Below are 23,362 nucleotides of genomic sequence, written 5' to 3' on the forward strand. Positions count from 1 at the left end.
TAGCTTTGAGTATATACCCTTTTGTGTCTGACTTCATTCACTTACCCTGCTGTTTTTACTCATGTTGTTGCATGTAACTGTAGTTCATTCCTTTAGCATACTTTTAGTTTTGGACCCAGTTAGGGTTAAAATATGTCTAGTACTGCTGCAAAAACATGAGGGCTAGGAGAAGGCAATGGCACCCCACTCCAGTACTCTTGCCTGGAAAATCCCATGGACAGAGGAGCCTGGAAGGCTGCAGTCCATGGGGTCGCTGAAAGTCGGACATGACTGAGCAACTTCACTTTCACTTTTCACTTTCATGCATTGGAGAAGGAAATGGCAACCCACTCCAGTGTTCTTGCCTGGGGAATCCCAGGGACGGCAGAGCCTGGTGGGCTGCTGTCTATGGGGTCGCACAGAGTCGGACACGACTGAAGTGACTTAGCAGCAGCAGAAGGCAGGAGAGAAGAAATGAAAGGTCAATGGATTAGGAATCAGAGTAGCTGGGTTCTAGTTTTGGCTCTATCAGTATATAATCTTTAAGATAATCCGTTCTGGTTTTCATTTTACAGATGAGTTAACTGACCCAGGAGGGAAAGAGACTTGTCCGAGGTCACTCACAGGGATAGCTTTAAGTCACTGGATTCCTGGTTCAGTACACATTGCTGAAATTTTTAGAAATGGATTCTTATGTGGATCAGTAACTTTCAAGGACAGAATGTCCAGGTTAAATGGGCAGTTTTCCTCATGAAGGCGGTGGATTCCTCAGCTTCATGTTACTCCTTTTCTTCTGGCTGAGGATGCCTTACTCCTCTGCCATCAAGCCAGCTGTGGATTCTGAAAGGGTGTTTTTTAGTTGCAAAGAAAGAAATGGAATCTGGATATTTGGGGCATTCAGACACTGGAACAATGCTCACAGACCCCAGTCCTCACTGTTCTAGGATGTAAAGTATATTCAGGGGAGGAAAGGTCTCTGAGCATGAATTGGGCATGTCTGGAACTAGAATTGCTGACAAGGCACTACAGGTAGAAGCAGCCAATGTGTCTTGTACTTGTTCAATCTGTACTTTGATCTCTTTGTGCCATTTTTGTCTTCAAACATCTAATCTCCCTGAAGAATTTGAAATGATTCATTTAGGTCTTATATTCCCCTTGGAGTAACTTGCATCCTCAGACATTTCAGATTTACAGAACCAGCTTCACGTTGAGACAGAGTAGCAAGGCTCTGCAAGACGTCCAGGCTCTGAAGAATGAAAACTCTTCAGAAGATAATTGCTAGCAAAGGAAGAAATCCCCCCTGCTTCCTCTGCCTGCTTCAAGTCCCTGCTGAAGCACAGCAGGGAGCCCTACCCTTCCAAACAGTGGGGAAAGTACAGGGTTTCAGCCTGGACTCCCTCCAGTTCTCCTTGGATTTCTAAAGTCAGCAGCCCAGGACTTGGTCTGGCAACTTTACCTGAGGGAGGAAAGTGGAGTATCTGATTACTCATCTAGTAGAACACTTCGCAGTGCACCTTTGTATTGAGCACTGGCCACGTCCCCAGCCAAGGACCTTGCAGGGAAGAGCCAAATCATGTCTGCCTTAGGCCTAGCCAACAGTGGCACCCAGCCAAAAGGTCTCTGCTCATCCGTGGCACTGAGCCTCTCTGCAGAGGTAGGTATAGAGTGTACAGGGACAGGCAGGGACCACCCTAAACTCCAGCTCCACGGCTGTGGGTTGCAGAACTGACAGACTAAAAACACCATATTAATCTAGAAAACTGTGGGCAACTTGCACTGGTTAATTTCCTTTTCATGAAGCACTAAGAAAAAGCAAAGTAGTATTTCCACATAAGTGTGTTAAGCACTGTGCTAGGCATGAGATGCTTGTGAGAGCACAGAGTGGAGAATAACATAGGCTTAAGACATACTTGGAGTCTGATCTGCAATCTGCCTTTTACTTCCTCCTCTGTAAAGGGGAGTTAGTAGTGTTATGAAGATTAATGAGGTAACGTAACTCAGGACAGTGACTAGCACACAGTAGTGATGATAATAGCTAGCATTTAGTGAAGGTTTGCTGCTACTGCTAAGTCACTTCAGTCGTGTCCGACTCTGTGTGACCCCATAGAAAGCAGCCCACCAAGCTCCCCCGTCCCTGGGATTCTCCAGGCAAGAACACTGAAGTGGGTTGCCATTTACTTCTCCAATGCATGAAAGTGAAAAGTGAAAGTGAAGTCGCTCAGTCGTATCTGACTCTTAGTGACCCCATGGACTGCAGCCTACCAGGCTCCTCCGCCCATAGGATTTTCCAGGCAAGAGTACTGGAGTGGGGTGCCACCGATGTGCCAGATGCTATTCCTAAGCTCTCTATCATTAACTCATTCTTTCAACAACCCTATGGAGAAGATCTACACTTACTAGCTTTGATGCCTTTGAGGAAGGTATTGCTAACTGCATTTTTACAGAAGGAAAAACAGATCCTGAGATGTTAAGTAGTTTGCCCCAAACTATACTAACCCCTAATCTAGTAAGTAGGATTGAAAGCCGCATATCATAGGGACTGAGAGCACAGACTCTGGAATCAGATACCCAGGGTTAAATGCTCCATATATATTAGTTATAATAGTTTAGTAAAAGCTAACAACTTTTATTACCAGGTATTTACATATTTAATTCATTTAATTCTTATTGTGTGCCTATTAAATAGGAATTATCCCCATTTATTATACTTAAGGAAACAGGCTTGGGTGTCAATAGAGCCCTCTTTGCCCAAACACATTCTGTGACCCTCCCAGTGTTGGCTCTCTGTTACTGGAATCCTTCCAAACCTGTTCCATCCACTTAGTTGGTGTGAAAGCCATTCCTCCTGCTGAGAAGATTCTCCTACTCTTTCTGTTAGAATTCCCTGCCCCTCATGACCTATTATTTCTATTTTAATTATACAAATTAATAAATAGGTATGTTTCTTTTGTAATGTTTGTATAAGCAAATAGTCCTCACTGATGCAACTTCATACCGTGACCATTAATTCACTATTAAACACATGCTGCAATGAAAATAATAGTGTACACAGTTTATGTTTAAGAGGATTCCTAAAAGAGGAATCGCTTTTATTTAAAATGTTTGTAAATCTCACCAAATTGCCCTGAAAAAAACTTTATTAATTTATGATCCCTACGGTAGTGTGAATGTGTCTCTCTCCATCCTCAAGAACATTGGTCATTATAAATACTTCTCATTTTTGTCAACAGGATGACCTAATTGTACTTTTGTTTTTAAAATCTGTATTTCTCTGATTATGAGTGATGTAGAATATATTTACATTTTCCTATGTTTTGGGGGCATAGTTAACTTTGTTCACTTTTCAGTTGGGCTATTTGCTTTTTCTTACTGATTTCTAGGTACATTTTTTTGTTTTGTTTTGGCTGTCCCAAGTGGCATGTAGCGTCTTAGTTCCCTGACCAGGGATCGAATCCATGCCCCTGCAATGGAATCGTGGTGTCTTAACCACTGGACCACCAGGGAAATCCCTCTAGGTACTTTTTATTTGTTGCAGATTGTAATCCTTTCTGCTATATATATTACAAATATGTAATGTTTACTTCGTCTTTAACAGTGTCAACTAACTCCCTTCTCTTGGAGACTCTTGCTGACAGATGTAGTTCATACTGCTACCTCTGATGAACCACAGCACAGCACACATGGCCCAACAGATTCATTCATCCTTTTACACACAGTTACTTCTTTCTGCTTGAAATGGGATTTTATGGTTCTTCGAACTTGAATTCCTCTTAACTTCTCCTCTTTTCTCTTTTTCTCCTTCCCAAATACCAACAGAAAGGCTCAAAGTAGTTTTAGGGCCTATTCTATTTCAGATTTGTGCTTCTAATGTGTATATATATACATATGCTCAAGAAATGTTTCTGATGATGACAGCATATGTCATGTCCTTTTGCATTCCAGTTCTATAGCAATGGTCACCCTCTCAACTCCCTTCCCACTCTCAAATGTCAGAGGCAAAACAACAGAATGGGTAATGCACTTCTATGGAAGAAAAATGGAAAGCAATGGCAACTGTTGTGAGCTGCAGTACACATCCACCTAAAAGAAGAATCATTCATTCAGCTCCAGCAAATTGCTGTTAAAGTAGGAATATAAGCTCCATGTTGACAGATTCTAAAAACTTTTCAAAAGCTGAAAATCTGTATGTTATGTTAAATTGCTTTTTAAACATCAAGTCAACTTTATGTATTTCTTTGGTTGGGAGCATGTTGAAATCAGACTCTGTATCTGTTAATACAACAGAGTCTGACATATGAGAGGCACTTAGTATTTGTTTTCCCATTTGCCTTCTTCCTTCCATTAGACTGACTGAAACATCCAGAACAACTGATGAAAGACAAAGTCATTTGTATCATTATCAGAAATTAGTTGTTCCAGTGTTTTGTTTCTCTCTCAAACCAGACTAAAGCAATATGAAGGGAGATATATTTGCATTACATCAGTTTCCTACACAGTGCATGGCACATGAGGTCTCATAAAACCAATTTACCTTTAGATTGTGAATTTACTTTAAAATTAAATGTCCATGTAATCAGCACAGTACTTGGCACACTGACCCAAGATGTAGCATAGGAGAGCATCCCTTAACCCCACTATTTTACATGGCAAATACTGGTCAATATTTAATATTGGTGACACAATATGGATGAGGATGTGTGGGATATCAATATGATAGCTCATGTCCAAACCCATGGCTGCCTGGCTCTCAGCCCCAGGCCCAAATACTATCCCCAAGTCTTAGAGTTCTTGGCACAAACTTCCACTGTTCAGGATTTCTTTCTCCCATGATCTGTCTGGGTGTTAGTTTCTGCAGGGCCATCCTCTGGGGATAGGTGGTCTGGGGTCTCAGTGGTGGGCGCTGCTTTGCTCTTTCAGCCTCTGCAGTTCCTCCCGTCGCCTTGCCTGCTGTTCACTCATGCAGTCCCGGAAGGCCTGCACCTGTGGCTGGCACTGCCTCCAGTCCTGGTGCTGGGCCATGCACTCCTGCACTGCATAGTGGGAAGCAGCACAGCCGGAGCGGGAGATGAGCTGGTCCAGCGGGTCCTCTTCTTCATCCTCCTTCTTCACCTGTCGGGACCAGGCATGGCCTTGAGCTGACATCTTCTGGAGTCTCTAGAATATCAATGGGAGCAAGGTTAGAGTAGGGACATGATTATATATGTTCCTCTGTTATAAACAACACTTACCACTGCACTGTTATAGCCTATTTATGCCTATGTCTCCCCTTGGAGATTGTGAGCTATTTGAGGACAAACACTGGGCCTGATTCATCCTGGTACCCCCAGCACCAGGCTTGCAAAATGGTCTCAACTGAACAGAATGAGATAAAGTATGTGAGAATGCTCAGCACAGCACTAATAAGCTCAAATGGGTTCTACTAATAGAATTGGAATTAGGTGAAATGTCACATATCTGGGGAAGCTATCTCTGTTCTCCTATTGGAGAAGCAATCTTCTTTTTTTCAATTAGCCTTATTCTATGGCTAGAGAAGAACAGAGTTTAGTACTTGAGAGAGTAACCATATATGGGTAGGGTTTGACATTTGGGAGAATGGAGAGTTGTGTGGAGAAAAGAGCATACAAGGTACAGGGCAAGAACTAAGTTTGTGAAGTGTGAGAATACTTAATGTGAGGTGCACTTGCCCACACTGCCTTTCCACGATCACCTGCTTCAGAGCACCCAGCACAAGGTAGCATATAGAAGGAACTTAAGAGAGGTTTGAAGATAAATGACTCAGCCTTTGTACAAATTTAACCATGACAGGCTATAAATAAGCTAAGACTCCTTAATGCCTTTCCTGGGTCTCTGATTCATTTAACAAATTATCATTGAGTATCTATCATGTACCAAGCTCTATGCTAGAGTTGAGAAAACAAGAGTGACCAAGACAGATACACTTCCTGCCTTCATAGAGTTTATAATTTAGGTAAGTTAAAAGGCTGATTACTTGTGTACAGTGTCTATAAACAGCTAAAATTGGGAAGACAGTGGAGACTACCTAAGCCAGACAAGGGGACAAACAGGCAGGGAAGCCTTCTTTTCTTGCAGAAAGTGATTTCTAGACTGAGACTTGAAAGATGAAAAGGGAAGAGCCAGAGATGTAAAGAATATTTCTAGTCAATGGAAGAGCAGGGTGGGGATTTGAGACAGAATTTGACATGAGATGAACTGAAAGTTTTACATGACTGGAGAATAGAGTATGAGAACAGGAAAATTAATGAAAGTGATGAGTTGAGAAAGTATCTGATCACAGGAAGACCACATGTTAAGTTGTCAAGAGGGCAATGGGGAAGTCACAAAAAGGTTTTAAGAACTCTATGAAAGTGAAAGTGTTAATCGCTCAGTCCTGTCCAGACTCTCTGATACTCCGTGGACTGTAGCCCGTCAGGTTCTTTGTCCATGGATTTCTCCAGGCAAGAATACTGCAGCAAGTTGCCATTTCCTTCTCCAAAGGATCTTCCTGACCCAGGGATTGAACCCAGATCTCCTGCATTACAGGCAGATTCTTTACATTTTGAGCCACTGGGAGAGCCCAAGAACTCTATAAGTTAAGTGAAGTTAAGTCACTCAGTCGTGTCCGACTCTTTGTGACCCCATAGTCAGTAGCCTACAAGGCTCCTCTGTCCATGGAATTTTCCAGGCAAGAGTACTGGCCCTACACAAAATTCATTTGCTTTGAAGGCAAGGGAGGAGGGAGAAAATGGGCTTCGAAAACAAACTTGGATTGGAAAATTAGCCTGGTCACTGACTCACTGGGATGCTTTGAGCAAATTACACTTTATAATCTCTCTTGAAAAACACACATCAAATCTATCTCACAGGACTGAAAACTAAATGAGATAATGCACGTAAGGAGCCTGGCACGTCCAGAGTTCAATAAATGATAACTCCTATTACTATACATGTTTCTTCTTTCTAAATATACTGAGCTCTTTAAAGGCAAGGGCAAGCCTCTTGAAACAATATGGTGGAAAGAACAGTGCCGTGGATTCTAAGCCAAGAAATCCGGATTCAAATACTGGCACCTCGTTTTACTATGCGCAAGCCTTAGCGTGCATTCCTTTTTTTTTTTTTTTTCCCCCGTTTTTTTGGCATGTGGGATCTTAGTTCCCCTACCAGGAAACGAACTATATAGTGTCCCCTATAGCGGAAGGGCAATCTTAACGACTGGACCACAGAGGAAATCCCTTAGTTTCCTTCCTTCTTAAGGTAATATTTAACTCACTTTACCGCAAGGAATAAGATGCTAATAAGGGACAAGTGCATGGGCTACGAAAGGACTTAATTCCCCACCTCAACCTGGCTTCAGTCTCTCATGAGTAAAAAGTGGAAGACCCTCGCTCAGAGACCAGGGCAGGATGGAAGGTCGGCAGTTGGTTCGCGAAGGCCAGCCTGGACTAAGAAGGCACTGAAAGGATGGGTAAGCAGAAAAACCCAAGCGGCCAAGTTACTTAAAACCACCACCTTCCGGAGAGGACGCAAGCGCACTCGCGAGCCCGCGCTGTGCCCGCTAGGCTTCACCGCGTAAGATCGCGGCACACAGTGCTCACCGAACAGGCAGACAGGAGGACTCGAACGCGCGCTGCTGCACAGCGGCGTCGGCTTCGCAGGCAGCTGTAACTCTACCGAATTACCCAGTAAACCTCGGGTCAGGAACCAGCTTCCTGCAAGGAGCGCGCGCGCAAAGGGGCGGGGAGAGAAGGAGAATACATCACGTATTTCCATTAGCGGCTTTTCGGGTAGATCCCGCCCTTCGTTCTCGACGTAGGCTCTGTGGGGCATCCACTTCCGGGAGAGAGCGGAAGGGGCGGGCTGGTGGAGGCGGGCCAAGATGGCGGTACCTTTGAGGATTCAGAGCGACTGGGCCCAGGCTCTCAGGTGAATCCAGGTCCAGAACTGGGACATAGGAGGCGGGTAGCGGATGTTGCCTTTACGTTAAGGAGCGCCATCCCCGACCCAGGATGTCCATAGGGGTTGCCTCATCAATTGTTGAGGGAACCCTGGGCCTAGAAGTCTCAAAGCCACATGGTCATTGTTTTTCCTTCTCAGAAGAGTTATGTATCCCAGGAAACACGTATGCGTCGTGTGATGGCAGAGGCAGAATAGCATCAATGAGTTGGAGAAAGACAGGAAAACTGAGAGGCAGGAAGACTCTTGGCCAAATAGTCATGGTCATTTAGCAAATACTTACTTATCAGCTATTTCCAAAAGTCCCAGCAATCTGCATTACCAGGAGTCTTGGCATCCTTCTCGACCCCTGCTGCTAAGTCACTTCAGTCGTGTCCGACTCTGTGCGACCCCATAGACGGCAGTCCACCAGGTTCCGCCGTCCCTGGGATTCTCCAGGCAAGAACACTGGAGTGGGTTGCCATTTCCTTCTCCAATGCATGAAAGTGAAAAGTGAAAGTGAAGCCGCTCAGTAGTTTCCGACCCTCAGCGACCCCATGGACTGCAGCCTTCCAGGCTCCTCTGTCCATAGGATTTTCCAGGCAAGAGTACTGGAGTGGGGTGCCATTGCCTTCTCCCAGTGGTGTGTTAGTCATGTTGTGTGTAGTCCATGGGGTCGCAAAGAGTCGGACACAACTGAGCGACTTTCACTTCACTTCACTTCACTTCACAGGTCTTTTCAGGGAACAGTGTAACACTTAAACCATGTCCAGACTCTGACCTAAATAGATGCTCGGCGGAGTTCAGATGTGTACTCTAAACTTAAGGGTGGTTTCTGCCTTTGAGACGCTAACAGCTTAATTGGAATGAACAACAAACCATTCATTTATTTATTGTGTATCATATACTGTGCAAGTTATTTTGCCAGGCACCAGAATGAGTACAGCCGTACCGAGATGTTCAGCCGCTAAGTCGTGTCTGCCGTGGACTACAGCCGGCCAGGCTCTTCTGTCCTTGGGATTTCCAAGGCAAGAATACTGGAGTGGGTTGCCGTTTCCTTCTCCAACAGCAGTGCCATGAATGGCAACTATTATACTAATAGGTTTTAAAAATGGAAACAATGGTGAAGATGAATGGAACATAGTCTCCTGAGTTTAAGAAACTTATGCCTTACTAGGTGGGCTGAAAAGAAACCTTATTACTACAACACCAGATGTGTAATAGGAGGAACACTGGCATTTATTGAGGACCACCTACCTTTGCAAGAACACAAGTTCAGAATCAAGAAGTAAGTTGCCCAGGATAGTGCAGCTAATAAGTGTTTCATGATGAAGTACTTGAGCTTCACTTAACTAACAGGTCTATGCATTAAACACAATCCATAAGTATTTCTTCAATAAAGTTTGTCTATGCCTGGATAACGTATTAGACTGATTTGTGTAAGTGCTCTGGCTAAACTGGAAATTATATGTTCTTTCTCCCCTTCATCAATAACATCCATTTTGACATTGAGTGAGTCTAATTACGTTTTTGTTTCTCTTCATAGGAAGGACGAAGGGGAGGCCTGGCTGAGCTGTCACCCCCCAGGTAATATCCTTAAATCTCTATGCCTTCCCTTTAGAGAAAGGATTTACAACCCCTAGGAAAGAGCTTCCTACTTTCTCCTGGCCTAGACTACTTGAACAGTGCTTCAAGTAGTCTTGAGATGTGCTTCAACAGTCTTCAGATGTTCTTGACCATTCTGTGCTGAATGGATGCCACTGCAACTCCTCCATTCTAGGGGAAGGGCTTCCTATTCGTGTCCCATTGGGAGCCACAGACATTTGTGGAGACATTGCTGCTGCATCTTAATCAGTGTCTTTGCCATATACTATTGTATTCTAGGCAGTTCTGTAGCTTCAGTTGTGATCTTCCTGATAATGATTCCTGGTCTACAGCTCTAGTTCTGACCTCTCTTCATTTTCAAGCAGAGATTGAATAGTTACCTGCTAAACATTTCTGGTTAAAACTCTCGCTGCTGTTTTGAGCTTATCAGATCCAGAATCTGATGCTGAGCGCGTCTGTTGTCAAACAGGTTTTCTTTCTAGATTTTCTCAGTTCTTAAGTTATCACTATTCTAGACATTAGAGTGAAAAACCTGGTGCCTCACCCTACCATATATAGTTAGTTCCCAAGTCTTCCAAATTTTTCCTTTCAATGACATTCCTGTATTATTCTCATCCATTTGTTTTCAGTTAGTGTGGTAACATTAAAATTTTTTTGCTTTTAAATTTGTAAGAAAGCTTTGTTTTGCTGATTATTTTTCATTTTCAGAGACCTTTGACGTCTCTCCATAATAAGATATTCTAGGAGAAATAGAGTTTTAAACAGTTTTCTTTGGAGGAAATTGGTGCTGTGTCAAAGAAAGGTGGTAGCTGGGAGGTCTCAGAATCAAGGATTTTTGTCTTATTTTTAAAGATGGGAACTAATTGGAGAGCAATTAAAATACAGGTTATACATTAAAAATATTCATCTTTGTTTCATTTAAAAATGCTGTGCTTAGTCACTCAGTTGTGTCTGACTCTGCAACCCCATGGACTGTAGCTTGCCAGGCTCCTCTGTTCATGGGGATTCTCTAGGCAAGAATACTAGAGTGGATTGCCATGCCCTCCTCCAGGGGATCTTCCTGACCCAGGGACTGAACTCAGGTCTCCCGCATTGTAGGCAGATTCTTGACAGTCTGAGCCACCAGGGAAGCCCTTATTTAAAAGTAAATAAATATATTTTAAAAAAAGAAACAAATACTTAGGCTGTAGGTAGAAAAGACGACCAGCTGAAAAATCAGTATCTTAGATGAGCGAGATTGAATTAAGTCTAAAAGAGTAAGATGAAAGGTGAGGGTAAGTGTAGATGTATTAATAGATACATGCATAGACCTGGATATAGAAATGTGAAATTTTCTTATAGCCTATATTTTCTTTGTGATGTTGGAGTTAGAGTCAGCTCTTAAAGAAGAGTTGTTTTCCCCTGAAATGGCAGTTTTGTTGAAATAAAATGCATGCTATCTATGTGCTAGATGTCAACCATAACATGTAGGGACTATTAGGATTTTGATCTTTTTTTTAAGATAATAACTGTTTTCAGATATAATTCACATACAGTAAAGTTTATCTTTTTAAAGTGTACAATTCAGTGGTTTCTAGTATATTCATAGAGTTGTGTGTCTGTCAGTAATTCTACACATTTTCATCACCTCTAAAAGAAACCTTATGCTGTTTAGCAGTCTCTCTACTTTCTCCCCTCCTCCTAGCTCCTAGCAACCGCTAATTGACTTTCTCTGTGGATTTGCCTGTTTTGGACATTGCTTATAAATAGAGTCATAATATGTGGCCTTTTGCACCTTTCATTTAACATAACATTTTCAAGGTTCATCCATTTTGTGGCATTCGTATGTTTTTATGGCCAAGTAATAGTCTGTAAGGACATATCACATTTTTTGTCCATTCATCAGCTGACGAACATTTGAATTGTTTCCAGTTTTTGGCTGTTATGCAGGAAGAAGGTTTTGCTGATAGGCTAGGTATAGTGAGAATTGGCTGCTCTGGGAACAAAAGGGACAAAAGGACTCCAAAACTACGCAGAGCTTGAAAACTGTGGTAAGTTGGAACGGCGCCAGTTTGCACAGCTGTGTCCTGTTCTGTATCTGCACTCAGCAGCCTATATGTAGAAATGTAGAAAGGTGAATGGTTAGATTAATCTCACTTTTGTTACACAGACAAGATACTGAGACTCAGATCGTTTCAGTAGCTTTGTAAATGTAGAGAGGTCATTGCCAGTGCTGACAGGAGATTGGTAGAAATAATATACCAAAAGGGCCAGACTTCCTAGGATAATTTGAAGCCAGGAGGGAATCATGGAGAGGGACAAAACGCGGAGTTCACTCAACCCTGTTTTTGTGGCATCTTTCTGAACTAACATTTCATGCCACTTCCCTGCCACACCTTCTTCACTAGATCTTCTCTAGTCCAGACTTCTACCCTAGATTGTGAGTTACTCCATTAATATCTTTCAGTGACTAAACTAGTATATTAATTGATGCCTCCTCTCCCCTTGTTCCTGTGTGACTGTTCTTTATTCTCGACATGCCCTTCCCTGACATGGAGTTTCCTTTCCCTTGTGCTCACTCAGTCATGACTCACTCAGACTCTTTGTGACCCCATGAACTATAGCCCACCAGGCTTCTCTTTCTGTGAGATTTTCCAGGCAAGAATACTGGAGTGGGTTGCCGTTTCCTTCCCCTTTCCTTTCCCTTATTTTCTGCCTAGTTGTATCTTTTAAGATCCTTCTCAAGTCCCACCCTCTCTAGGAAGCTCTCCTACTCTGAATGAATGACTTTGGCATGATGACTTTTACTTCCCTCTTACTCCTAGAATTTAATTTTCATGCACCAGTTATTTACTGAATAATTTGAGCACTTTGCTGGTTTTCTGAACTCAAGGACTCCATAGTCTGGTGGGGAGGCCAGAAATGTAAACAACATATTGTGGGCTGTTATAGAACAACACACACACACACACACACACACACATTGTGGGCTGTTACAGAACAACACACACACTACAGGAGAAGAATAGAAGAGAACATTTTAACATTTATGTGCAGGAATTTTATTTAGCCTATATTTCTACAAAAGCAGTGTCCTGCTTAAGCAGACTTCCCAGTTATTGAAGCTTAACTCTTTAGTCTGTGTTAATATGTCTGTACTGTGGATAAATGCATATGTTCATGTTGATCTTCATCTTTCATCTTGGGAAAATTCCATTTCACAGGCAGTAAAACTGAGGTTGAGATTACTCTAGTAGCTTTACAAATACTATATTATATCTCAAAATCTTTGTTCCTGGCTTTTAGCCCTTGAGTATATTTCTTCCAAATTAGGTTCATCTAGGCTATTTTTCTTTCTACTCACCTCACTACTAACACAAGTACCTGCTTTTCTTTCATGAGCCAGTTTCCTCCCATATATACAGATGCCTGAATTGGGCCTTCAAGGAGAAAGATGTTTAATTCTTCTTATTTTTTGAAACATGCATCTTTGTCTATATAGGGAAACCAACTTTGTATGGCAGCCTAACTTGTCAAGGAATTGGCCTTGATGGCATCCCAGAGGTTACAGCTTCTGAAGGATTTATTGTGAATGAAATAAATAAGGTAAGTTTTTATGTCTTCTAGATGGCATCATGTCGAAAACTATGGTAGTATCTTATATATCTACTTTTAATATTTATACTCATCTGTGTATCACTGTCGTCTCCATTCCATTCATATAATAATCATAATTTTTATTGCCTTTGAATGTCAACAGTTTTTCTTTTATACTTAGACATGGTTTTTAAATGCAAACTTTCTCTTAAGTCTCTTATACTAGTGCTGTTCATTAGTGAGCCACATGTGTAATTTTTTATTGAAGTCTCATTGATTTACAGTGTTTAAGGTGTATAGCAAAGTGACTCAGTTATGTATATATGTATATGGCTATTATATATGTATTCTTTTTCAGATTCTTTTCCATTATAGGTTGTTATAAGATATTGAGTATAGTTCCCTGTATTATACAATAGGTCCTTTTGTTTATCTATTTTATATATAGCAGTATGTATCCATGTGTAATTTTGAATTTTCTAGTAGCCACATATAAAAGGTAAAAAAAAAAAGGTGAAATTAGTTTTAATAATGTATTTCATTTAACCCAATATATCTAAAATGTTATTTCTACCTGTAATTAATATAAAAAATTATTAGAAATAGTTTACACTTCTTTCTTCTTACTCTTTTTTTTTTTCTTATTGAGTCTTTGAGCTCCTTTGTATATTTTAACTTAGAGAACATCTCAATTCAAACTCTAATTTTTTAATTGGAAATACTTGATATGTATTTAGGTTTACAAAAATTTACAGTTGAAAACAGATGATTCATGTACCTAACTAGTTCCAAACATATTTAAAAAGTTTTCCAGTAATTGGATCAAGTATCAGTTTTTAAATTAAACTTTAAGATTAAAAATTCAGTCACTCATTTGTATTAGCCACATTTCAAGTGCTCAGTAGGTTTATGTAGCTAGTACCCCATATTGTACAATATAGCATTATGTGTTTGGCCACACCTTGGTGAAGGCCTGTATTATGGTACTTAATATATTGTTTTTCTCATCAGTCTTTGAGGTGAGTAGATGGCCATCTAAGTGTTGCAGAACTCATGATCTGACTTTCCTTCTTCGTTCTGATGGCTGCAGTCATTGTGTTCTAGTGAGATGATTCCCAAAGGGTGAAACAGCCTTTTTTTTTTTCTTTTTTTGGTGTAATTAAGCTTTCTTAGTTATAAGATGTTTCAGGTGTACTGACAAGAATAGAGTACTTTGTTTTTTACATAAGATTTTTAGCAAATGTTCATTTACTACTGTCTGTGCAAAATAAGCTATGTGTTTTTATATATTTTTATATTTGTTTTTCATAAACAGTATTGTAGAAAGTGCCAGAAGATCTGAGTCCAAGTCTTAGTTACTGTGACATTTACTAGCTATATAATTTTAGACAAATAACTTGGTTACCTGAGCCTCAGTTTCCTCATCTATAAAACAGAGACTGTATTCTACTTCATAGGCTGATTAGTGGGGATTGAGAATGCATATAAAAGAAACTAAGATATTTCAAAAGTGAGTTATTGTTTATTGTAACAATCCTGTGGGATTAGCATTTTAAATTTCCATTTTACAGATAAGCAAACAGACTCAGAGAGGTTAATTAACCCTTGATAATCAAAGCTGGCTAGACTGTGTCAGAATTGAAACCCATTTCTATTAACTTCAAGTATAACACCACCTTGCAAGCCTACATTTTCCCCAGGTGGTTTGCCAGTATCCATTCATGGCCTGGGTGCTGACTTCCTTTCTTCCCTTTGTACTCAGGCCCTTCCAACATCATTGCTAATTATTGCTGAATACCTGCTGGGTCAGACAGTAAGTGCTTATGGTTGAACATTCATGTTTCCTAACTACCATGAGTCACTTTGTATTTGATGTTGCTGCATTATCCTGTTAAAACAGATCTGTCATTATGCTTAAAAACCTAACCCCTCAAAAGATAAAAGTTTTGACTTTTAATTTTATCTTAGTGTGGAGTATTCACTCTTCCCCTTCACACTGAATTTTGTCTGTTTTGATACTTCCCACAGCTTTTCTTTTAAATCTTCTCATTAACAACATGAACATTTTCTACTGCTGGAAGATAATTCAACATTTATCTTCCTTCATTGTCTGTTTATGGATTAAAATGTGATTTGCAGGATTGATGAGCAGGAGAAAGCCACTCATTTCTTGAAATCTTTTATATAATTAACTCCAAAGAAATAAAGTCTTCTGAGAGAAAACCCAGTTCTTCCAGAGGCCGGAACACTAAGCTTTTAGAGCTCCTCATGTCGTTTCTTGGTATGAATATTTAGCCAGGAAAGTTTAGCTGACACTTTAGTTTCGGGTACAGGAGACAATTCCAAATCCAGGTCAGCTCTCTTGCAGCTGTATGTGCTTTGTCATGCGGTTAGAGCAAAAACTCATTTAATAAAAGGCCTGCAGGCAGCCAGGCATACATATGCTGGCTAAGAAAGAACGGTCCATGTAGATCACCTAATTGTCTTTTTAAAGGAATAGAAGATCTGTAATAAGAGAATATTGATTTTCAGTGATGAGAATATTATAACTTTGAAACTATTCTTTCTAATGAACTGTGAAGACTGTGCTTGTTGTACATAAAGAGGTTTAGAAAGTCTTGATTGTTGAAGACATTTTCATTGTCCAGAAGAATTTTCAGAAACTTTTAAGTACTATTGCATAAGGGATAACAGATTAGGGTCCCTTTGGTGAGAGCAGCTCCTCAGCTCTACGTAGGAGATACACACTTAGGGGACAGTGTTAGTGTTCTGCTGATTAGAGTAGGGGATTGTTGTATTGCAAGAATCCTTGAGGAGGTGTTTACCAAGCCTGTTATATCTTGGCCTTGAAACACCAACATGCTTAAATGGTTACAGTCTGCCTTTAGCAAGTCATGTCACTTGAATCTAATGTCTGGTCCTAGGTATAATTTAATACTATGTCACTAGTGGTTTCTTGCTACGGTAGCTGAAATAATACGTGGTAATGATTAGGCAGAACACATGGGATACCATAAGACAGCTATTTGGTCATGACCAGTCTATGAACATATATAGTCAGTTTCAGCCTGGGTGGGATTGTAAGCCTGACCAGGGCCTACACATTGTATGAGCATACCATAATTTACCTACTTTCTTACTCTGGTAACTATACATGCCAGTAGTCTAACATTCTTTCTGAAAATACTTGTAGGCGGCAGGTTTACTTTTAGATAAGTCTTTTGTGCCCTAGACCTGCGGGCTGATGCTGTTGGTCCTGTTTTTTGCCACACTGCTGATTGAGAGTACTGGTATTGGATTTTCTTTATGGAAATTAATGTTCTCATGTTTGTCATTTGTATCTTATTGTTGGTTTGTCTTCGGTTGAAACCAACATAAATACATAATGGCTCAGCAATATCAAATTACATTGCAACCCTCTGCAGTAAAAGGACTGCTTATCTATAGGGGAGTGATAGTTTTATGGGTTGGGGAAAGAGGATTAGAGAAGGAGGGTACACTTAAAAGGTAAGAGTTTCTTTCATCCTAATGTTTTCTTTAAGAAGCTTTATTTAGTTCTATTGATGTAGCTTTACTGATGGATTTCATCTTTCCTTCTCTGTTTAGAAAAGCATTCATGTTTCATGTCCAAAGGAAAATGTATCTTCAAAGTTTCTGGCACCATATACTACTTTTTCCAGAATTCATACGAAGAGTGTAAGTATTTTTATAAAATGAGGAGAAAACATAATAACATGTTAGTTTTTCGTTTTATCTGCTTGTCTAGTGCTATAAACATATTAATAATTAATGTGGTTTTCATTTACTTTGTGTTATAACACAGCCGATAAAGTGCAATATGTTTGGCAAAACTGGTAGTTGGGTCCTTAGAATAAATGTACAAATCCACTCACTGATAATTTTTATTATTATTATTATTATTAAAGGGAATCCTCATACACTGTTGGTGGGAATGTAAGTTAGTATAGCCACTATGGAAAACAGTGTGGAGGTTCCTTAGAAAACGAAATGTAGAATTACAATATAATCCACCAGTCCCACTCCTGGGCGCATACCTGGGCAAAACTATAGTTCACAGCGATACATTCAAATTACTGGTAATCTTAAAGAGAGGAATTGTGTGAAAAAAAATTTTTTTTTTGAAATTTTCTTACGTATGCTTTAGTGCTACTTACCTACTTTTGGATAATGATGATAGTACTTGATGTTTGAGTAATTTGCTACTGCTCATATTTCTCTCCCTTTGCCTATAGAAAGAGGCATTTTCTCAAAATTCCAAGAACAGCATATTGAGGGATAATTTTCAGAGATTTTTGTGATAAAGCCCTTTCTAGTACCATAGGCTTTTTGGAAGCAGAAATGAAGGATTATATTAAAGCCTACTGTTTCTTATTGTGTGATACATTTTCAAAAATAGCTGTTTTTACCCTATTGTGAAACAAATATATATTTAGTGATCAAAATTTAGGAGATACAAAAGAAAGTGAAAATCATTCATTTCTATAATATAAAGATAACGTGAGCTTTTGTTATATGGCACTTACTAATAATAATCAGTGATTTTGCCACTTACAACAACATGGATGGACTTGGAGGATATGCTAAGTGAAATATGTTAAACAGAAAAAGACAAATACTATATGATGTGGAATCTGAAAAATAAAACAAACTAGTGAATATAACAAAAAGGAAACAAACTCGCAGATTAAGAAACTAATGGATATAAATAGGGGGAGGGAAGTGAGGAGGGCCAAGATAGGGGTAGGGAATTAAGAGGTTCAAATTATTATGTATAAAATACATAAGCTACAAGAACATATTGTACAACACAGGGACTATAGTCAGTATTTTTATAACTGTAAGTGGAATATAACCTTTAAAATATTGTGAATCACTATTTTGTATACCTGTAACTTTCTAATATTGTCTATTAACTATAGCTCAGTTTTTAAAAGTAAAATTAATAATAATCATATTTGTAATAGCTAACATTTATTGATTGCTTGATATGTGCCAGCACCATACTTTCCATATCATTATTTTCCTTGATCCAATCTTTTTTCTTTAAATATTTTACCATATAGTACATGCTGTTTCATAAGTTATTTTTTATTTCTTATTGTGTACATCATTCTTTGTTTACTTTATGTGTATTATTTTAAGAGTCACATAGTATTCCACTGTATGGCTTTACTATAATTTATTTTTCTCATCTTATATTACTGGGCATTCATGTATTTCTAATTTTCTGACTTCATAGTTTTGATGATATACTTATAGCTAACCCTTTACTCACAAAGGTAAGAAAAAACTAGAGTACATTTATAAAAGTAGAGTTGTTGAGTCACAGGGAATGTACATCATAAGGCTTTTGGTATGCTCTACCTGGCTTCCACTTAACTGATTTATTGAGTCAACTGTCGCAGTGCATTTCCTTTGTAAACCATTCTGATTCATGCTCACAGCACATTTGCAGCTTGTAAGGTCTTTGAGGTTTGCATGCTGACGCTACCAGTTAAGTTGAATGCTTACCAAGGGTCAGTTACAATGTCTGTTGTACTGTTTTTGAAATTATGTTAATTAAATATGTTAAGCCAGTGAAATATAAGTGTGAAAGGCAGAGTGACTGTGTCTTTGGAAACTCAGTTCGATTGCTTTATAGAGACTTGATACAGAAGAGGATTTTTTTTGGCTATATCACACAGCGTGCAAAATCTTAGTTCTTCAACTGGGGACTGAACCTGTGCCCCCTGGAGTAGAGTCCTAATCACTAGACTGCCAGGAAGTCCCAAGAAGAGTTTTTTTAAACCTGCTATTTTGGTAGTTTGGACAAAATAAATGTAGTACAGTATGAGGGAAAAGATTTCTTTAAAAAACCCTGGATAAATTTTTGCTCTTAGATTGCTTTGTAAGTGTGACTAAAGATTTGCTTTGCTTTCAAGAAACTAGAAGTTGTGTACCGTTTGGTTATAGTTTTTTACAAGAAAGTCAAGTCTTTATAGTAATTAGTGGACTCATGAAAAGATTAGTATTTGAGTTAAAATAAAATATAGGGGCATTTTTATATCCTTTTTTATTATTTTCTACTTGTACTGAATTTTCTGACTGATTGACCTACAACTGGGCCCTATCAATTGCCTAAAAAGACTTTTTTTACTTTTATCGCTTTTGTGCCAGTCTGACTTGACATTCTCTGCTAATGCTGGCTATTCAAATTTTTTAAAGTTTTACCATTGAGGGGTGATGTTTCATTGCTATTTTAATTTATATTTCCTTTGATTAATTATAAATTAACCACTTTTTCATATATTTATTGACCATTCTTCATGTCATTTGCCCATTTTTCTAAGTGTGAATTTTTTTCTTTATTGATAAGAACTCTTCTTATATTTAGAGTATTGACCTTTTGCCGTGTATTTTGCAGATAGCTTTTTTCTAGTTTATCATTTATTGTTATTTGTTTATAGTATCTTGACATATAAAATATTTAATTTTCTAGATAATAAAACCTATCAATTTATGATGACTGCCTTTGGGATCCTGCTTAGGGTAGTCTGTGATTTTATATATATATATACACACACACGCGCACACACACACACACTTTAAATTACACAGTGTAATGGGTAAGAGCAGGGACTTTAGAGTCAGGCTCATTGGATTTGATCCCCTGGATTTGAATTTCGGTTCTGCCACTTTAACTGTGTGACCTCAGGCCAGTTGTTTAACCTTCCTGTGCTAAAGTGGGAGTAAAAGTATTTATCTCTTAGGGTTGTTGTGAGGATTGAAGCAATTATAATTGGGCCTGGAACCTGGCAAACACAATATAAATAGTGTTTGTTAAATACAATTATAAATATGATAATTTTTGAATTTTTATGTTTTATTTTTTACATTTCAAACTTTATTTCTGTTACTTGATTTGAAGTAGGGGTCTAATTTAATTTTTTAAAATTATTTTATTGAAGTATATCTGATTTACAGTGTTTGTAATAATTCTTTTTGAAATGATTAGCATGTTCCAGTACTACAAAATAATCCATCCTTTATCTCAGGGACGTGAATTGTCATCTATATCTAGTATTTATAATTGCTCCTTTGATCTGTCTGTTCTTTTCCTGTAACTAAGGAATAGATGTTTAACTTTAGACTCTGACTTAGGTTTGTATCCTGGCTCTGCTCTGTCACTTTAGGGAAGTTACTTAACTACCTCTTAAACCTCAGGTTTCTCATCTGATTTCTTACTAATGCTTAAAAGATTTTTGAGTGGATTATATGAGAATAGTGTCTGTTACATATTTGGCATATAATAGCTGTTCAGTAAATGTTAATTCTCTTTCCTCCTTTAATAAAAATTTGGAGGAAGGAGACAGCTGGTATGATCTATAATCTACTTTTCAGTGTACTATCACTTTGGAAGAAATGGATGGTTCAGACTTAATTATCTTTTAGGTCGAGGAACTAGGGCCTCAAAGATCTATAACTGAGATGATAACATAATATCCCCATCCCCTCCAGGGAGAGTTTATTAACTGAGAGGGTACCAAACAGTATGTCAGAGTTTCTCAACCTTGGCAGTATTGACATTTTAAGCTAGATAATTCTTTTTCATAGGAGGCTATTCTGTGCACTGTAGGATGTTTAGCAGCATCCCTGGCCTACAAGTGGTCAATTAGATAGCGCCCCCGGTTGTGACAACTAAAAGTGTTTATGCATCACCACATGTCCCCCTGGAGAAGGCAATGGCACCCCACTCCAGTACTCTTGCCTGGAAAATCCTATGGACAGAGGAGCCTGGAAGGCTGCAATCCATGGGGTCACTAAGAGTTGGATACGACTGAGCGACTTCCCTTTCACCTTTCACTTTCATGCACTGGAGAAGGAAATGGCAACCCACTCCAATGTTCTTGCCTGGAGAATCCCAGGGACGGGGGAGCCTGGTGGGCTGCTGTCTATGGGGTCACACAGAGTCGGACACGACTGAAGTGACTTAGCAGTAGCAGCATGTCCCTCTAGAAACAAATTGCTCTTTGTTGACACCCACTGTAATATATAAATATAGAACTGAAGACCTCGAGGGGAAGAAGTGGTGAACTCCTTCAGGTGTTCGGAGAACTGCTTACCTTTTGTGGAATAGGTCATTTAAAAACACACACACATTAATTGTTCTTTTATTCTATTTCTTACTCTCTTTCTCTTATTTGAACTCATTATTAGGTGGTTCACCCATTTACTAATCACCTACTGTATTCCAGATACTCTTCTGGGCACTGGAGCTATAGCAATGAATAGAATGGTGGTGTAGAGCCTATATTCTAGGGTGTGGGACCAGATAGGATTTGTCAATGACTTGGATATGAGAGAGAGAAAATGAGGAGTTGGGATAATCCTAAAGATTTGGCCTGAGAATTGGGTAAATTCTGGGGTCATTTACTAAGTGGGGGACAAGTAGTTGTATTGGTAGGAAGCAGAGGGCTTCCCTTGTAGCTCAGCTGCCACAATGCGGGAGACCTGGGTTCGATCCCAGGGTTGGGAAGATCCCCTGGAGAAGGGAAAGGCTACCCACTCCAGTATTCTGGCTTGGAGAATTCCATGGACTGTATAGTCCATGGGGTTGCAAAGAGTCAGACACAACTGAGTGACTTTCACTTTCAGGGGAAAAAAAGGGTTCTGTTTGGACAGGTTAAATTTCAGGTGTCTTTTATAAAGCCAAAGATAGATGCCACATGAGTCAGGAAAGATGTTTTGCTGTGTTACTTTAGGGATTAAATTGATTTCAGGGTGAGTAGGAAAGTGTTAAATATGTTTTGTTTCTGAGACCCTGTGAATGGGGACAGTAGTTGGTCTCCTTGATATAGGTCAGATGGCTTTACTTTCTTATCTGTTGATGAGGTGCTTCATCCTTATTCCCAAACTGGGATTAGGTATTTGTTGAATAGTTACTATGTACATAGCCTATGATTTGTGTAAGAAGGTGGTGCTGGACATGGTTCTGACACTTATAAAGCTCATCATGTAGTTGGGAAGCCAGAACAGAGTTGAAATTGACAGTACTGCTAGTCATTGTCAGGCCAAGGATTAGGGTGGTAGCGGTGGGAGAAGAAAGGTCTGAGAAATGTCTCCTAGACATGAGTGTGAAAGCAGAATCCACCAATGAGAAGCTAGGGGCAGAATGGGATTATTATGAAGATCAAATGATTCAGTGTATTTGAAAATGTTTTATAAGTGATGAATCGTGATATAAATGTTAATTGTTGTCATAATCCTTAAATTGGAACTACAATTAAGTTAACAGTCCTTTTATTGAGGAATCAAAATAAAGAAGAGAAAATCTTAGTGATAGAGCTGACCTATATAATCCCTTTAGTTTTGCCACACCTATTCATTATGGCTTAATTGGCATAGAAATGTAAACTGGAAAGTTGAATAACTAAAGCCAAAATTCCTACTTTTTAAAAAATAATTTAGGTCATGTGAGAATCATAGTTGCTGGGAATATGGCTGCAATTATATATCTCAGTCTTACATTTCTGGAATATTTACAGCTGGGTTTTTTTTAATATAAAGGGGATACTACATATGCATGTATATGAAAAAGACTTGGCATTCTAATCATGGCTTATTCAGGAAGTGATTCCTAATACTGAAATTGCATAAGGGAATCTTAGAATTTTCTGTTCAGTTCAGTCTCTCAGTCGTGTCTGACTCCTTGCGACCCCATGAACTGCAGCACACCAGGCCTCCCTGTCCATTACCAACTTCTGGAGTCCAACCATCTCATCCTCTGTCGTTCCCTTCACCTCCTGCCCTCAATCTTTCCCAGCATCAGGGTCTTTTCAAATGAGTCACCTGTCTGCATCAGGTGGCCAAAGTATTGGAGTTTCATCTTCAACATCGGTCCTTCCAATGAACACCCAGGACCGATCTCCTTTAGGATGAACTGGTTGGATCTCCTTGCAGTCCAAGGGACTCTCAAGAGTCTTCTCTAACACCATAGTTCAAAAGCATCAATTCTTCGGTGCTCTGCTTTCTTCACCGTCCAACTCTCACATCCATACATGACCACTGGAAAAACCATAGCCTTGACTAGACGGACCCTTGCTGGCAAAGTAATGTCTCTGCTTTTGAATATGCTGTCTAGGTTGGTCATAACTTTCCTTCCAAGGAGTAAGCGTCTTTTAATTTCATGGCTGCAGTCACCATCTGCAGTGATTTTGGAGCCCAGAAAAATAAAGCCAGCCACTATTTCCACTGTTTCCCCATCTATCTGCCA

The 23,362-nt window shown here is 39.4% G+C and overlaps 2 protein-coding genes across 10 annotated transcripts in view; one reads left to right on the top strand and one right to left on the bottom strand.

The window, feature by feature from the left end:
• Positions 1 to 4,429: 4,429 nt before the first annotated feature.
• LOC101104176 (cytochrome c oxidase assembly factor 4 homolog, mitochondrial) lies at positions 4,430 to 8,379 on the bottom strand. Of its 4 annotated transcripts, none has more exons than XM_042232755.2 (2): positions 8,213 to 8,379; positions 4,430 to 5,133 (listed from the first exon to the last, which is right to left on the bottom strand). In XM_042232755.2, exon 2 carries the CDS (start codon positions 5,119 to 5,121, stop codon positions 4,867 to 4,869), a length of 255 nt encoding a protein of 84 aa, XP_042088689.1. In that variant the 5' UTR covers positions 5,122 to 5,133; positions 8,213 to 8,379; the 3' UTR covers positions 4,430 to 4,866. The 4 variants fall into 4 exon arrangements, with proteins under 4 accessions (XP_042088689.1, XP_004016359.2, XP_011951419.2 ...); XM_004016310.5 differs by lacking the exon at positions 8,213 to 8,379 and adding an exon at positions 7,572 to 7,645; XM_012096029.5 differs by lacking the exon at positions 8,213 to 8,379 and adding an exon at positions 7,486 to 7,645.
• The window catches only part of PAAF1 (proteasomal ATPase associated factor 1), a 40,751-nt gene continuing 25,219 nt past the window's right edge, over positions 7,831 to 23,362 (top strand). For 2 of the 6 annotated variants that reach the window (XM_042232749.1, XM_042232751.2), the window contains exons 1-6: positions 7,831 to 7,899; positions 8,825 to 8,936; positions 9,086 to 9,196; positions 9,455 to 9,495; positions 12,995 to 13,098; positions 16,696 to 16,785. In XM_042232749.1, the coding sequence (XP_042088683.1) occupies positions 8,845 to 8,936; positions 9,086 to 9,196; positions 9,455 to 9,495; positions 12,995 to 13,098; positions 16,696 to 16,785 (438 nt within the window). In that variant the 5' untranslated portion in view covers positions 7,831 to 7,899; positions 8,825 to 8,844. Of the gene's footprint in view, positions 7,900 to 8,824; positions 8,937 to 9,085; positions 9,197 to 9,454; positions 9,496 to 11,424; positions 11,544 to 12,994; positions 13,099 to 16,695; positions 16,786 to 23,362 lie in introns of all 6 variants that reach the window. The other 4 variants (XM_042232750.1, XM_012096025.4, XM_042232752.1 and 1 more) reach the window with 4 other exon arrangements.

The sequence above is a fragment of the Ovis aries genome, chromosome 15, assembly GCF_016772045.2.
Source record: "Ovis aries strain OAR_USU_Benz2616 breed Rambouillet chromosome 15, ARS-UI_Ramb_v3.0, whole genome shotgun sequence".
Taxonomy (NCBI): domain Eukaryota; kingdom Metazoa; phylum Chordata; class Mammalia; order Artiodactyla; family Bovidae; genus Ovis; species Ovis aries.